We start from the raw sequence: 16367 nt of genomic DNA, 5'->3' as shown, positions 1-16367 counted from the left end.
CAACCCTTTAAATAGCCCCTGGAGCCCCCCCTACCCCAGGGCTCCGTGGGCTATTTAAAGGGCCCGCGGCTCCCCTGCTTCTACCGTCCCGGTCCTTTAAATAGCCACTGAAGCCCCGCCGCTTCCCCAGGGCTCCGGCGGCTATTTAAAGGGCCAGGGCGGTAGAAGAGGGGAGCCCCGGGCCCTTTAAATAGCCCCCGGAGCCCCGGGCTCCTGCTACTACCCTGGTGGGGGGGGGGGGCACTTACCTTACAGGGTGGGCTGGGGCTGGCTCTGACCCCTCAACCCCGCCCCTTCCGGGGGCCAGAGCTGGCCCCAGAGTACCGGTAAGTCACTGGACTTACTTTCACCCCTGACTAGAGTACAAACGAAAGTGCCTTCAGGGAGCTGTATAAATTTAAATCTCTGGATTACATGCCCCAGCAAGCTTGCTTTCACACATGCTTCTCTCACAGGCATCGTTCTCTCAAGGGCGTTGTCCTTCAAGCAACATGACACAAGAGTCTGTTTCCAAAAGGCCCACTCCAATCTCCCTGCTGATTGGTTTTGTAGATCTGTTGCTTTGTGTTGTCCATCTGAAGAACAAGCATACTTTACTGAGAGAGGATCTTGGAATCAAAAGCTTATGGCTGATGCCTACCAGCGGTCAAAAATTTTCAGGAACACAGACACATACACCTGACTTGCTAGAATTTCTGGCAAACTTCAGGAAGGGATTTCCTACACAGAGACCATTAAAAGGGTGAGGGAAGAGGAACAGCCTCTTGCTTGTCCGGCAAACCACCTACCTCTCTCTGAGACCCTTCAATTCCCCTGCACTCATCCAGTCTCTTCAGCACGGTCTTGGTATCAGAAAGGGCCTCTGAGAAAACACCTTCATACTGAAGCAGGAAATCCAGTTTACAGGTTTTGCTCTCTGCTTCTGCATGTAAGAAGTGAGCCGAGTTACTCATTTATTGAAAGGATTCATGGAAAGTATAAGATGATGGACAGTCATCAGTTTATAACTAGCACTTAACACAGGGTTTATATCACCTCTGATATAATACGGAAAAACTGACTCACAGATTCCTTTTACAGGCCATCCAGCCTGCAGGGGAGAAAGTGTTTAACACTAGTTAGAAGCATTTACTTAAAATGCAACCTTTATTTCCTCCCATGGTGAACAGAAGTTTGAAGGCTAAAAGTACTATTAGCAGACTTATGTGGTCACCTATTGCTCTGCAGATTGCCTTACCCACCTCCCTTCCTCTGCACCAAAAATGGATTCTACTGTATGTCAGATGCAGAAGTCCACATATAGGCAGAACAGACTTTGCTCACAGCAGCTCAGGTGAAATAACAACAGTACATCAGGAAGCAGACTTTGTAACGCCCAAGGCAAGAAGGGATCTGTTTGGGTTCAAAGGAGAAGAGGGCATCCACTGAATTCTTAGAAGGGGACCCTTGTTTCAGAGTTAGGCATTAGCAGGGGAACACATGCCAAACGAACCCCACCCACCCACCCAGACACAAGGAACCAATTAAGCAGCTCAGCTGCAAATTGCTGAAAGACAGGGTTGTGACTGGAGTCCCAACTGCTCACCTGGATCACCAATTTTTCCTTTCTTCTTCATGGGCTCAGTAGCCTCCCCTTCCTCACAGCTGTCCTGCCTGGAAGGGGAACGGTGGTCAGCATGGGCATTTGAATCCTCGTTGCGGGATTTTGAATCCATTGGGGTTTCCTCCTCCAGAATCTCCTCATGGCCCAAGGCGTGAGTCACAGTAATTTCTTGCGCTGTGGTGGAGGTGACTGTCTCCATTTCAGGTTCTTCAGAGCCAACAGAAGTTGAAGCCTTTTCAGGAAGCTGAGCATCTGTAGCATCTTCAGCAGGAGGGTTTTCAGTCTGGGGTAGCTCATTAGCATCAATATTATTTCTGGATGAATCTACTGTCTGAATGGAGCTGTCCCTCATTACCTGATTCTGAGTGGAGCAGTTGATGAGGTCACTGAGAAGGTTTTTGCAACTAACAGCCACATCAAACATCTGCAGACTGTCAGCCACAGAGATAACTTTGGTAAAGTTATGTTTGCCAAGTGGTAGCTTGCCGGTATACACCATTTCTAGCAGAAGAGCAAACTCATCAGGAGCCACCACAGAAGCATCAATGGAGATGGTGTCTGTGCTATCCAGCAAGGACTTAAAGAGCAGACTGGCAGCAGCCAGCACAAGCTTGTGTGCTCTGAAGTGCACAGTCCCAATGAAGATGGTGCAGTCACAGAACTGCTGCTCTTTGCAGAGCGTGTAAAGCTGCTGTAGAAACTGCCTGCTGTAACTGGGAAGCTCCATTGCTCCAGTGGTCTACTGGCCTCTTCCTCCTTCAGATGCCACACTGCTTTAATGCGAACCAGCTACAGATAAAACAAAATACCTTGTTAGCACTTTACTCAGCCAATAGCAAGGTGGAAAGAAACAGCTAAAAAAACTTCCTGTTTTTGTTTAAAATTTTCATTAATTTTCTAAGGAATGGCCACCATAATTAAGGTATATTTAAGAATGGGGAGAATGAACAGACAATACAAACAAAATCACAGTTTTCCCCATCATAAAAACAGTCTTGTGACTTCTTTTTTAAATCTGCTTTTAACTCATAACTGCTCAGAGTTTAAATTTGGCAGAGAAATAGCACAAGTGCAGAGAAGAGAGTTCTAGTGAAAACTGGTTTTGATTGTACTTGGTTATGCCCACCATCTGAACATTACACACGACATCTTGCAGGGATCTTCTCATAGGGTGAAGTTTGCCACATGCAGAGGGCCCACACAAAACCTATGCACCACCCGAATCCCATTAAATCTTGTCTTGGGAGCTCAAGCAAGCCTGAAGGCATCCATGACTTTTGCTGGGCCACTCCACACAGGTGAATTTCATTCCTGAAAAGCACACCTATGAAATACTTACCAACAGTGTAAAGGGGCTCAGAAGTCACAGAATTATTAAGGTGTGAGGCGTCTAGTGTTAGCTACTGCCTCCTTGATAAGAAATGCAAGTGGGAGGCCTGTTGTGCAGCATCTTTGACACTGTAAAGATATAAACTATGGTCCAGATTCACAAAGGTACTTTAGCACCCAAATCTCAATTTTAGGCTCCACTGTGGTCCACAAAACTCCCACTGAACAACTGTAGGCACCTAAACTGTCTCAGCACCTAAATTTCCACTGTAAAAGTTCCCTAGATGTCTATGTTTCTGCCTGTGAGTATGTGCACTACTGCCTCATTGTAGGCATCCAGATGCCTATTTCCTGCCTAAACCCCAGAGCGATCCACATACTGGGGAAGAGAAGCATTCCATTTTGGATAAATAATTAAAACATCATTGAAGCAGAGGGACTAGACCCTGGGTCTCCCACCTCCAAGGTGAGTGCCCTACCATTTGACTATAAAGTCAATATCTCTCTTACTTTTTGGCCCAATGATTCTTTAATTATTGATACACAGTGGAGCAGCTTCAACAGGAGGCACCAAGGGAGCCCCATATCAGAATATCCTATATCTCAGTGGTTAACACACACTCCTGAGAGGTGGAAGTCCCCTATTCAAATCCTTTCTTCTCCTCTGGCAGAGGGGAAATTGAGCATGGATCTCCCACATCTCAGGTAAGTGTTCTAACCACTAGGCTAAAAGTTATATGGTGGGCAGCACCTACACTCCCACCCTGTTTTCTGTGGAGCAAGTCAGGCACCTAACTCATTCTCACAAGAAACCCATTAGGTGCCTAAGCCACCTGACTCCAGCAGAGGAGCTCCCACTTGTATATTGCTCTCAGAAATAGGCACATCTCTGTAGCCCAGACTTGGGGAAGGGCTTAGGACACACTCCTCTGCTCATCATCTTCCACTGGCTAGCTTACGTGGCTCCCTGCCTAGTGTGCTGGCTTTTGTGGATCACATTATTAAGCGCCCAGCTCTCCCCATTCTTTGTAGTGAGAACTCAGGCTTTGTGGATTGCAGTGTTGTTCCTGTGATTTTCTAGGCACCTAACTCCCATTGTGGACCCCACACCGATGTCTTCAGTTGCCTGGTGATGAACGCCCATTCTGTCAAATGGGTGCAATTCATAATGTCATGTGCCTCAGTATACCAGGACATATGAGAACAGACGCCGAATCGTAGTGATGATTGGAGAGCTCTCAACCATGCTTGTAGTGGTTTCCATCGCTTCACACTGACTCAGACATTCTAGGGTTCAGCATGACTCACTGACAGAGTTGTCTGCAGTTCGGTCGTAGCTGTGTTGCTCCCATGATAGTAGAGAGACGGTAGGGGAGGTAATATCTTTTATTGGACCAACTTCGGTTGGTGAGAGAGACAAGCTTTTGAGCTACACAAGATGCAGGAGGGCCGGGGAAATAAATGCATTTTCAAAATGCGTCAAGGAATGCCTAGAGTACAGCATAGAGGCTCCTTTCCATGAATATGTATAAATCTGAACACCGAACAGCTCAACCTTCTGGTTCCCTGGATCAAAGGTAGACATGGCTTCTGTGTGTCACTATTACCACTGGTTGTCTGTGACTCTTCTCCATTGCGTGGGAAGTGCCAGATCGGCTACCTAGGCTCAGGTTTACTAAACATATGTGCTCAATTATCCTCCCACAACACTGTAAATCAGGAGTAACAACTCACACCAGTGGAATTACACTGGCGTATGTGAGAGGAGAAGGAGGCGCATTTTCCTTCCCAGATTCAATGTATCAGCAGCATTACCCCACCTGCTGCTTGCCTAGAGCTGAAGGATCTCTAGTATCTGAAATGGGATTTGATCATGATTGGTGTGGAATAAAAGAAGGGATATTCCCTGTGAAAGGAGAATAGGGAGCATCTATGTCCTGGAAGAAGAGTTCTCTACTCAGCCCCATCCTCAAATCTTTTCCAAAGTGTCAGTCTCCTCCACCTGTTTGCTTAAACGTCACAGTGCCAAGGCTGAAGCCAGAGTCTTCTTCCCACCATGCTAATGGTCAGGAGTAGTGAAGATAAGGTTGCAGGGTCAAGACATTATACAAGAAATCCAAGACCAGCCTCAGAGGCCCCTGCCCCTTCTCCAAGACAGACAACATTGAAGCAGAGGGTCATAGACCCTGGCTGCCAGTGCTTCTGAGCCACTAAGTCATAGCCCCTTTTGCAGTCATCCACTTGCAGAATCCTAAAGAGCCACTGTGATCCCAAAGAGAATGGACATTTTCTTTACACTAAAGGTGACAGCTATGTTCAACCTCAGGACTGTTGTCCAAGATGCATAAGCTCCCTGGGCAGACTACATATCTTTTATTCATAAAGTTTAAGGCCAAAGGGGACCATTATATCATCTAGTCTGACCTCCTGTATATCACAGGCCATTAAATTTCACTCAGCTACCTCTGGATTGAGCCCAATAACTTATGTTTGGATAAAGCATATCTTCCAGAAAGGTGTCTAGTCTTGACTTAAGGACATCAAGAGATGGAGAATCTACCTCTTCCTTAGGTAGTTTGTTCTAATGGTTAATTACACTCACTGTTAAAATGTGTGTCTTCATTCTAATTTGAATTTGTCTGGCTTCAGCTTCCAGACACTTTATGGATGACTTTTGGGAAAGCTGGCTTACTGCCTGGGCTGTACAGGGAATATTTTCAGGTCATCATTATTACTTGTTATTTATCTACTAAGCACTGACAGCATGTTCTCTTTGTGCCTCTTGCCATCCCTGCTTGAAAGGAAAAGGCAATTTTATTGCTTTTTCAGCCTGAATCGCTGAGGCCACTTCTGAGCCAAGCTCAAGGATTTGAGAGCTCACTTCTTTAGGGATTTCAAACCCTCTGTACAGCACAGCTTAGCTGTGCAGTTGTTGGTTCCTCTGGGGCATGGGAGCCATCTGAACATTGTTCCTCTTCTGATCAGAAAGCTGCCTCTGTTCATTTTCAATGCTACTCCATTGCAATCTAAACAAAAGAAGGGGCTGTGCGAGGGGGTCTCCTGGAGAGAAGGCCAAGACACTTGCTGAGCTGAGTTAGCCCCCCATTTATAATCTTTCTTCATGGATCAAGAGAGGAAGAACCATATGAGGAAAAGCAGGCCATTTCATGCCTTCTCATGCAGGGAGCTTGCTGGCTTGGAGGGGAACTGAGGACCATATTCACAGATTCCAAGGCCAAAAGGGACAAATGCAATCATCTAGTCTGACATTCTGTATAACACAAGCATATAGAACTTCCCCACCCCACCAAGCCCCACTCCCCCAGTACCTGGACCCCCTCCCTCCACTGAACCCCTACACCTAGAGCCCCCCAAACCTTGACCCCTCCTGCTGAGCCCCAACCACCTTCACCTGGACCCCCCCGCAGAGTCCCATTGCCCCTGCATCTGGAACCTCTCACCAAGCCCCGTGCATCCAGATCCCCCCTGGACCTGTCGCCAAGCCTTCCACACCCAGATTTCTCCACACAGAACCCTCTCACCCTACACCTGGATCCCCCCCACTACACCCCTCTACATTTGGATCCTGCTGGGCTAAGCCTGCCTGCCCATACCTGGTACACCTGGCGTGAACGGGCAGGACCTTGTGCTGTGTCAGGGTCAGGTACGGCCTCATTGCCAAGTCCCCATCCTTCTGGAGTGGAGAGGGGGAACTGCAGGGTGATCTCCCACCTCCATGCAGCCAATGGCCTGTGCTCCCCACTGCTGGAGCCTCCATGTTTATTTACTGACAAATAAAATCTGCAGAATTTTGCATAATTTTAAAATATTGTGCACAGAATTTTTAATTTTTTGGCACAGAATTCCCTCAGGAGTACCTAGTGCTCTCATGCCATTAGAAAGCTGTTAACATCAGGGATTGTCAGAGGGCCAGTGCCATTGCATTCATGAAGATCTCATATCCTTGGCACTGCCTTAACTAACATATATAAAGTTCTGACCAACACCTCTGCTGATACTGATAAAAATACCAAAACCTGCTTTAAACATTGTGTTTAAAGATTATTAGAACCAAAGTGACTAACTTTAAAATGTATAACATGACAGAGAAGCTCTTCTTCAGGATTTCAAGTGTCTTTATTTGTCTACCCTTTAAAAAATGAAAATCAACCACCATTGCATCACCAAGAAATTAATAAACAATAACTCAGCACTACTTTTTAAACAATCTACAGATTCACAGTTGTGGGCTCCCCCCGCTGACAGAACTTTGCTAACAAATGCTATTGCCAGACCTGGACAATGAAGACACTGGTGATAAAAGCAATGTGCAAAAGAAGATAATATTGCCTAATAAGGGGCTAAACAAGGGAATGCTGTTAAACACTCTGAGTGTAAGAACATTAGGGGAAAATATTTTATATTCAAGCTTATAGGAAATTACAAAGCATGCAAAGTATATAAAATGAAGGTGTACTGATCAGCAAATAGAATAATCCAGCCTGCCAGCTATAAATAAAAGTCACTTAGGTCTGACAGCTGATGAGTCTAAAGCCCGCATCATGAAATATCCTATCACTGTCGTCACTAGTTGGGCCCCCTTGTTTGCACTCTGCTTACAGTAGCTAAGCCCTGAATTGGTCATTGGGGCAAACATCCTTCTCTCTCCTAAGATGACCGCTCTCAGTGAGAGGTGAGCTTGCCTTGTCAATGCCCATGTTGCACCTGCTCAAATCATGTTTTTAAAGGTTCTCATCTAAACCAATAAACACAAGTGAACAGAAAGCCGATGTTCGTTCCGTCACATTCTTTCACTGTGCTGTCCCTTGGCCATTGCAGCAGTCTCTGAAAAGTGAGCGAGGCTCCATATCAAGTGCTGTGTAAATGTGAGAGTTAAGGACAGAGTGACTGTCTTAACTCAGAATTTAAATACTTTTTTGTGTGCATGTTACCAGTTTCTTGTCTTCTTGTTATCAAGATGATGACCTTAGAAAAAGGGTTATTGGAAAGCCAGAACATCACATACATGAATGGATTTTCTTTCCTCTCCCACCAAAAGTGACAGTCTTTTGAAGAGTTGAAAGAAACTGAGGGGTCATTACCTTCCTCTTGGATGATCCAAAGTGCAGGAGCAGGCAATGCTCCCAGAGGATAATGCAAAACTCAGTATGATGAGCCAGAGCATACCAATTTGTTTTTCCAATCTATTTTTATTTCAGTTCAAAGCATCAGTGCAGACAGATAGAGGAAAACAAGCAACACTTTGACTATATTCAGTCTTCCTCAATCTCTAAACATGGCAGAATACAGCCAAAGCATTGCTTGTTTTCCTAGGCTATCTGTCTGCACTGATGCTTTGAATGGAAATAAAATAGATTGAAAAACAAATTGGTATGTCCCAGCTCTTCACAGTGAGTTTTCCATTATCCTTTGAAGCAAGGGTTGCCATCTATCCTACTTGGAACGCTGTAGCCCTAATGAAAGTACAAAATTACAATCATGGAAGTCCTGTTGAAATCTAAAAAACAAAAAACAAAGGAGAACAGAAAAGGAGTACTTGAGGCACCTTAGAGACTAACAAATTTATTTGAGCATAAGCTTTCGTGAGCTACAGCTCAGTTCATCGGAGCTGTAGCTCACGAAAGCTTATGTTCAAATAAATTTGTTAGTCTTTAAGGTGCCACAAGTACTCCTTTTCTTTTTGCGGATACAGACTAACATGGCTACTACTCTGAAAGAAAGTCTGCTTTGAAACTCTGTTCCTAGCATGCCTCATTGTGCCCAAAAATGCTGAGAGAAATACTGAGATTATACAGGTTTTCAGTAACACCTGCAATACATACAGGATGCCAGTTGCAGATTTCAATTTCTGTTCATGTTTACGTCACACATATAGATTCCATACTGTAATTCACTGTGGTGTTTACACTGTTTTGACCAGCTCCTTTGTGCCAGTCTGCTTTCAATAAAGCACAGAACATACTCTTCCAGTGAGACTGTGATGAATGAAAGGGGGTGGGAGTAGCTCCCTTTTATGGACACCCAGCCAGCCAGTAGCTGTAAAATCCCTCTTAGTACCTGTTCTCTAATTGCTCTACCTATAAAGGGTTAAAAAGTGTCACTGCTATGGATAGGTAAAAGGAAGTGAGTGGGCACCTGGCCAAAAGAGCCAATGGGAAGACTAGAACTTTTTAAAATTGAAAAAAGACTCCCCTTTTGTCCGTCTGTTGTTGTTCTCCCGGGGAGAGAAAGACAGGGCAACAGCTATGCTGTAAGAAGCTTGGGCCAGGTATGAAAAAATCATCAGTATCATACCTAGAAACTACTCATTTAAAACCCCAGATATGTAAGTAGGTCAGGAAACGTCTAGGAAGACGCAATTCGGTTTATCCTTTTTATTTCGTTATGGCTTGTGGACAACTCTGTGCTAACCCCAAGTGTTTTTGTTTTGCTTATAACCTTTAAGCTGGACCTCAAGAAAGCGATTCTTGTAGTTGCTCTTTTAAAATCTAGCAGTAGCCTAAGTTTCCAGATGTATTTTCTTTCTTATTAATAAAATTTACCTTTTTTAAGAACAGAATTGGATTTTTGTGTCTTAAGAGGTTTGTGTACACATTGTTTAATTAGCTGGTGTCAACAGCTGATTTCCTTTTTTCTTTCTTTCTTTCTTTCTCAGCTCTTTCCTGGAGGGGGGTGTATGTGTGAAAGGGCTTTAGGGTACCCCACGGGAAGGAATTCTCGAGTGCGCCTTCCTTGGTTCTCAAAGGGGTTCTGCACTTGGGTGGTGGCAGCATCTACCAATCCAAGGTCAGAGAAAAGCTGTAACCTTGAGATTTTAATACAAGCCTGGAGTGGCCAGTATTAATTTTTAGAATCCTTGCAGGCCCCCACCTTCTGTACTCCAAGTGCCAGAGTGGGGAATTAGCCTTGACAGAGACGGATATCAGACAGGGCATGAAGCAGTCCACAATGATCCTCACTGAAAGTCTTCTAAAGGAAAACCTTTTGGAAGGACACGGTGTAAGAATGGTCAGCCCAAAATGGTGCCTATTTTCCTCAAATTTGTTTGTAAAGTCCATAGAATTATCCTATTCCAAAACAAATCCCTCAGTACTGCTCTATAAAAGCAATACCAGCTGCTCTGCTCTCATAAGCAACTTCACAACAACCAGCATGTCCAGCTAATAGAAGAGAAGTGGGGCGGGACCAGATGGATCAGTACGTGAGACTCCCTCATCTACTCCTGGGGGAATTCTGTGCTACTGTGCGTGTGCATAATTAATGAGACATGCATATTTTTAATTTATTGCGCAGAAAAAAGCTTCTCCCAAAATGTTGCTGCAGTTCATAGAATCATAGAATCATAGAATATCAGGGTTGGAAGGGACCCCAGAAGGTCATCTAGTCCAACCCCCTGCTCGAAGCAGGACCAATTCCCAGTTAAATCATCCCAGCCAGGGCTTTGTCAAGCCTGACCTTAAAAACCTCTAAGGAAGGAGATTCTACCACCTCCCTAGGTAACGCATTCCAGTGTTTCACCACCCTCTTAGTGAAAAAGTTTTTCCTAATATCCAATCTAAACCTCCCCCATTGCAACTTGAGACCATTACTCCTCGTTCTGTCATCTGCTACCATTGAGAACAGTCTAGAGCCATCCTCTTTGGAACCCCCTTTCAGGTAGTTGAAAGCAGCTATCAAATCCCCCCTCATTCTTCTCTTCTGCAGACTAAACAATCCCAGCTCCCTCAGCCTCTCTTCATAAGTCATGTGCTCTAGACCCCTAATCATTTTTGTTGCCCTTCGCTGGACTCTCTCCAATTTATCCACATCCTTCTTGTAGTGTGGGGCCCAAAACTGGACACAGTACTCCAGATGAGGCCTCACCAGTGTCGAATAGAGGGGAACGATCACATTCCTCGATCTGCTCGCTATGCCCCTACTTATACATCCCAGTTCTGCCTTTTGCCCACCAGAGGGCGCTGTGGTGATAGAACAAAGCAGCAGCTCCAGGCCAGCTAGGGAAGAGAAAGAACCTGCCTTCTTTGCAGCGCCTGTCAGGCCACGTCAGGAAACAGGGGCTATGGGGAGACAGACAGCTTAGGGTGCTGGGGGGGGGGGGGGGGGAGAGGGATCAGACAGGGGCTCATAAGGGCTAGTGGGGGAAGAAAGACTGGGGCAGGAGCTGAATGGGAGTGGAGGCACAGGTCCACAGTGGGGAGGGAGGTGCAGAGCTATGTAGGGATGGGGGTGGCTGAGTGGAGGCACAGAGATACATGGGAACAGGAGGAGAGGTACAGGGACACATAGGGACAGGGGAGTGTCTGGGTGGGGGCACAGAGACACATGGTGATGGGGGGAAGGGGTATAGAGCCACATAGGGTCAGGGGGAGGGGTGCAGGACCACATGGGGATGGGGAAGTGGGTGTCTGAGTGGGGGTGGAGGGACACATATGGACAGGGGGTGCAGGGACACATTTGGACAGGGGGCAGATGTTCTTGACTGAATGAGAGAAGCTAGGGATCACCCAGGGTCTGCATGGCAGAACTCCCTAACAATCCCTCCCCACCCCCCAAAAAACTTGTTCCATACTTTTCCCACCCATACCCAGCAACCCTCCAAGTTCACATTCAGGCTCCTTCCCAGCAATTTACTTCCATCTCCCTCAGCTCCTCTGTTACCCCTGACTCCCCCAAGCCTTTACACTGCTTCTGAGGAGTGCAGGAAATACGATTCTGTATTGTAGTTTAAATGAATTATTACTGAGAGTTCTGTATTAATATGTCTAGTAAGGAATCTATTTGTCAGAAAACATTTCCTGAATCTTTGTTGTTGTCTGTATCGTTACAGACATACTTGCTGACAGGTATTTTGAAATAAATGACCAAAAATAATTGAAAGTGGTGTGATTATATTGTGTTATTTTGACAAATAAAATATGCAGAATTTTGAAATATTGTGAGCAGAATTTTTAAATTTTTGTTGCAGAATTTTTAATTTTTTGTTGCAGAATTCCCCCAGGAGTACTTATCCCCAAGAGAAGCATCTTGGCCTCAGAGGATTCACAGCTGGTTGTCTTCTCAGCATTGGCCATGGAGACATCTTCTAAGATTTTATACCCTAAAATCTCTCTCTTTATGTACTGATAAGGCCACCATCACAGTTATTAATGACTGTATCCTCACAATTCCCCTCTGTAGTTGGAAATACTACTACTATTTCCATTTTACAAATAGGAAGCTGAAGCACAGAGCAATTAAGGGCCAAATTTCCAAAAATACTTCGTATTCATCAGCTCCCTTTGAGAACAATGCCCAAATGGGAAATTAACTCTTTCTGAAAATCTGGCCATTTATTTGAGTGTCCAAATGGAAGCTTTTGGATGCTGAACTTTTTTTTTTTCCCCCCACAAAATCTGCCCTATGTGACATCCCCAAAGTCACACATGAAGCCTGTGGCATCCCAGTCTAGTGCCTTAAACGTAAGCCCATTCCTTCCTCCCACTAGCTAAAACAGCACTAAAGATGGCTTATAAAGCAGAGATTATTGGGATTAGCAAGGGTTCTGATTTTATGGTACGCAAAAAGAACTGGGAGATGGTTAAGGACCATGGCTCTTTATAAACCCTCATTTTTTATTTTTGTAACATCAGAGATATGAAGGCATAAATGCAGTCGCTTTCCAGATCACAAGCTTATATGGGGGGAGGGATATGTACAACCCAAGGGTGGGAATCTATGAAGGAAATGCTTAAAGAAAGGAGAAAATATCTATAACATTTTTAAAATAAAATACATCATCCTAATGCAAATATAAGTAGGTCCTCGATCATGAATTAAATTATACTTGAAAAGTAACTAAAGAAGATATTTAGTTTTTTTCTTCATAAATTTACATTCTAATTTATTTGCTTAAATAAACATTGTATTTAACAATCTAAATAAAGTGACCTCTCTCCCCACCTTGCAAAGAAAGAATCTGAGTAACACTCATTAGTTGGGCACACCTGACTGCGTAGGACAGGCTTTTCAGCTTTCTTAAGCGTGCCTTATATGATATATGTTTAAGAATGAGGAGATCATCATAATAAAGTGTACAGCATAATTCTGAACCCTAACAGCATTCTAAGAATTGGAGCACAATTGTGAAATCCTTGGAAGAACTCCACACATACAGCAACTGGGATTTTAATTCCTATCCCACTAAGTAGTTTTAAAATATTTTTATAAGCCCAGCAACCAGTGCAGCAATTTTTAAGCCAGTTCATGTTGTCAGATGAGACAAATACGACAATCTGGTTTTCAACATTTTAGAAGAGCAGACAGAGCTGCGGGCCCAGACTACGAGATCTGGGAATGTCCCTAATTATTAAGGCTACGTTTATGTCACAGAGGTCATGGAAGTCACTGAATCCCTGACTTCCAGAGACCTCCCTGACAGTCTCTGCTCCAGCCCCAGGGATTGCAGGACTCTGGGGCTGACAGCCAGTGGGGCCCCGGCAGGGAGTGACAAGCAGCGACAGGGGGCCTCTGCAAAGTTCCTGGGACAGGTGACAGATTCCTGAGGGGGCCCTCCTCAGGGTTCCAGGGACGGTGACAGGCTCGCATAGGGGGAGCAGTTGGGGGTCCCATTTTCTCTTGGGGAAATATGGTCACCCTACAGCTCCAGCTGCCATGGGCAGAGCGGGAACCCCACAGCTCCCAGCCACCACGGTGGTGGGGGAACCAGGGAGCCGCAGCAGCAAAAGTCACCGACAGGTCACGGCTTCCGGGATCTGTCCCTGACTTTTACTAGAAACAACCATGACAAAATCTGACCCTTGCTCATTATGTCCATCCAATTTTTCTCAGTTAAAATGTGAAAAACCGCTAGGGACCTTCTCAACAGAGTCCCCCAGAGACCTGAACGGTCCAGACCCGCACCAAGGCCCAGAGCGCACCGGGGCGGCGCAAAAGCGCCTCCGGGCATGGAACGGCGTCTGGGTTGGAAGCCGAGCCTCCGGCGCGCCCCGCCTCCCGGCGGAGGGCCGGGGCCTGGCCCCGGGGACGCCGCTGCGGGGGCGGGGAGGAGCGGGGAAAGAGGCCCCCGGCACTGCGGCCGCTCCAAGGCAAGGCCCGGCTCGCTCTCACTGCAGCAGGACACCGTCTGGCAGAGGGACCCACGCCCGCCGGGGCTCTCCTCAGCCGGCACGCGGGGAGGGGGAGGGTGATAAGGGACAACCCCGCCCCCACAGCGGCTCGGGGCGCAGAGAGCAGGGACGGGGGGGGGCTCCCTCGGCTCGTGGGGTGGAGCCCTCAGGCCGCGGCCGGGGAGAAAGGCGGCGGGAATCCCCCGTTCCCCTGAGGCCCCGCCCGGCTCCGGGACAGCCCGGCCGGCGCCTGTGGCTGTTACGGCCCGGCCCGGCCGTTTCCATGGTTACCTTTATTGGGAGCGGCGCGGCAGCAGCAGGAACAATAAAGCTTCAACAACAGGCTCCCCCCGGCGGTGCCGGGCCCCGGCCTGCGCGCCGCCATCTTGAAGCCACAGCTTACCCCCCCGCCGCGCACGGCCGCCTATGTCACGTGGCGAGAGCGGGTCTGGCGGGTACCACCGCGGAAGTGGCTGGGCCGGTCACGTGATGCATGTCCAGTAGGCTCCCTTATCACGTGACGAGGGGAGTACGCGAGAAACCCCCCGGGGTCGGGCCTCGGCAGGTGGGGTGGTGTGTTGGCCTGTCCCCGGGGGCGGGGCGGGGTTGCTAGCCCGGGGCGCGGGGTCGGGGCGGCTGCAGGCTCGGGCCTGGCTCTGTTGCTTGGTTCGCGTTTTCAGTGGGTTCCTGCAGTCGGGAGGACTGGACCCTTCCTGTTCCGTGAATGAGCGCTGGGACTCTTGTGTGATCGCCTGACTCCGGGAGCTGGGGCGTGGGGCCCAGGCCTATGGCTTAGGCTGGAGCTATGGTCCAGCAGCATGTGTGTAACCCACTGGCAAAGTGTGGGTCAGATTTTCCCCAGGGGTTAGTCCACCTCCCCATGGACTGACAGCCTCCTGCTGTTACTAGGTTAGCCCAAGTGGAAGTGGTTTGGGATGGTGTTCACGCATTGGTGACAGGCCATCTGGGATAAAGGAGTTTGTCTCTCTAATATCCTGGGAACAACACAGCTACAACATTGCATATAACAGTCAGATTTAAAAACTGTAAATTAAGTCATACGCTCAAGGGCCAAATTAAGCCCATGGAAAGTCAAATAGGTTAATATTTTTCACCAGCACTAAATCTACGCTTCCAAAATAAAACTAAAGCTTATGCTTATTGTTGTCTGCTAGGAGTAATAGGCGTGACAAAGACCTTGATGTTTTCATCACTTCCCTTTAACTTTCTAGAAATTAGTTTTTGTTTGCAGATGAAGATTAGACCTTGATGTTTATAGAATAAAATAAGTAGGTAGGGTTGTGACATTCCCCAGGGTACAAAACAGCTGTGTCTTGTCAGCTCTCCAGCCTGAGACACCTTTTATAGTGCTTTGCTGGTGAACAGCCACCCCTCCAGTTTCCACCCACACCCAGCCTCTCGCATGTAATTTGCCCGCAAGTATACAGTATTGAGTGCTATTGCTAGATACTCAAGAATTAAACTGCAGAGCAATGCCAGCAAGTTCTCTAGTTCCAGACTTCTATCCCAGAGATATGTGTCTTGTACTGCCCAGTTCCTTCACTGTATAGCCCAAGTTCATATGAAGTCTGACATTCAAGCAAAGAATAATGTTTATGCACCAGCCTTCTTGTCTCAAGTGAAATTTCCCAAACACTTCAATCAAACATACTGTCTAGTAGGCAGCATGAAATGGTAGCATTTTACTCACACTTCGTACTGGTGTGATTCTCTATAGTGACATGCACCCAGAGAGAGAATGGAGACCACCTGTAAACCCCATGGCTCAGAGGACAGAGTCAGTCCTGCAGGCACAGCTTGTAGAGAAGCTGCTATTGAATGTTTGGTTTCAGAGTAGCAGCCGTGTTAGTCTGTATTCGCAAAAAGAAAAGGAGTACTTGTGGTACCTTAGAGACTAACCAATTTATTTGAGCATAAGCTTCCGTGAGCTACTTCATCGGATGAAGTGAGCTGTAGCTCACGAAAGGTTATGCTCAAATAAATTTGTTAGTCTCTAAGGTGCCACAAGTACTCCTTTTTATTGAATGTTTGTTTGCCTGCTCTTAGCCTGTAGGTGCCTGTGTCCTGTAAAGCACCATGTGTATTTCTGATGCTGTATACATGATTTATAATTACATCTCTGCTCTTCCACATCCATCCCCACACTATGGAAGCAATTCAAACCCCCTCATTCCTGCAGGTTAGGCTCCTGAAGACACCACTTGACAGGCCAAGTATGCTGCCACTACCTGGAACATCCCATATGCCATCACCAAACTACCTCTGGGGGTTGTACATGTCATCTTTTT

At 46.7% G+C, this 16367-nt stretch overlaps 1 protein-coding gene across 2 annotated transcripts in view; it reads right to left on the bottom strand.

The window, feature by feature from the left end:
• ZBTB40 (zinc finger and BTB domain containing 40) overlaps positions 1–14470 on the bottom strand; it is a 75070-nt gene extending 60600 nt beyond the window's left edge. For both annotated transcript variants that reach the window (XM_074975135.1, XM_074975136.1), the window contains exons 1-3: positions 14350–14470; positions 1586–2392; positions 789–922 (exon numbers count right to left, since the gene is read on the bottom strand). In XM_074975135.1, coding sequence (XP_074831236.1) covers positions 789–922; positions 1586–2330 — 879 coding nt within the window. In that variant the 5' untranslated portion in view covers positions 2331–2392; positions 14350–14470. The remainder of the gene's footprint in view (positions 1–788; positions 923–1585; positions 2393–14349) is intronic.
• Between the last annotated feature and the right edge of the window lie 1897 nt (positions 14471–16367).

The sequence above is a fragment of the Natator depressus genome, chromosome 18 (assembly GCF_965152275.1).
Source record: "Natator depressus isolate rNatDep1 chromosome 18, rNatDep2.hap1, whole genome shotgun sequence".
Lineage (NCBI taxonomy): Eukaryota > Metazoa > Chordata > Testudines > Cheloniidae > Natator > Natator depressus.
The sequence above is the reverse complement of the archived record's forward strand: the minus strand, read 5'-3'. Positions and strand labels throughout refer to the sequence as shown.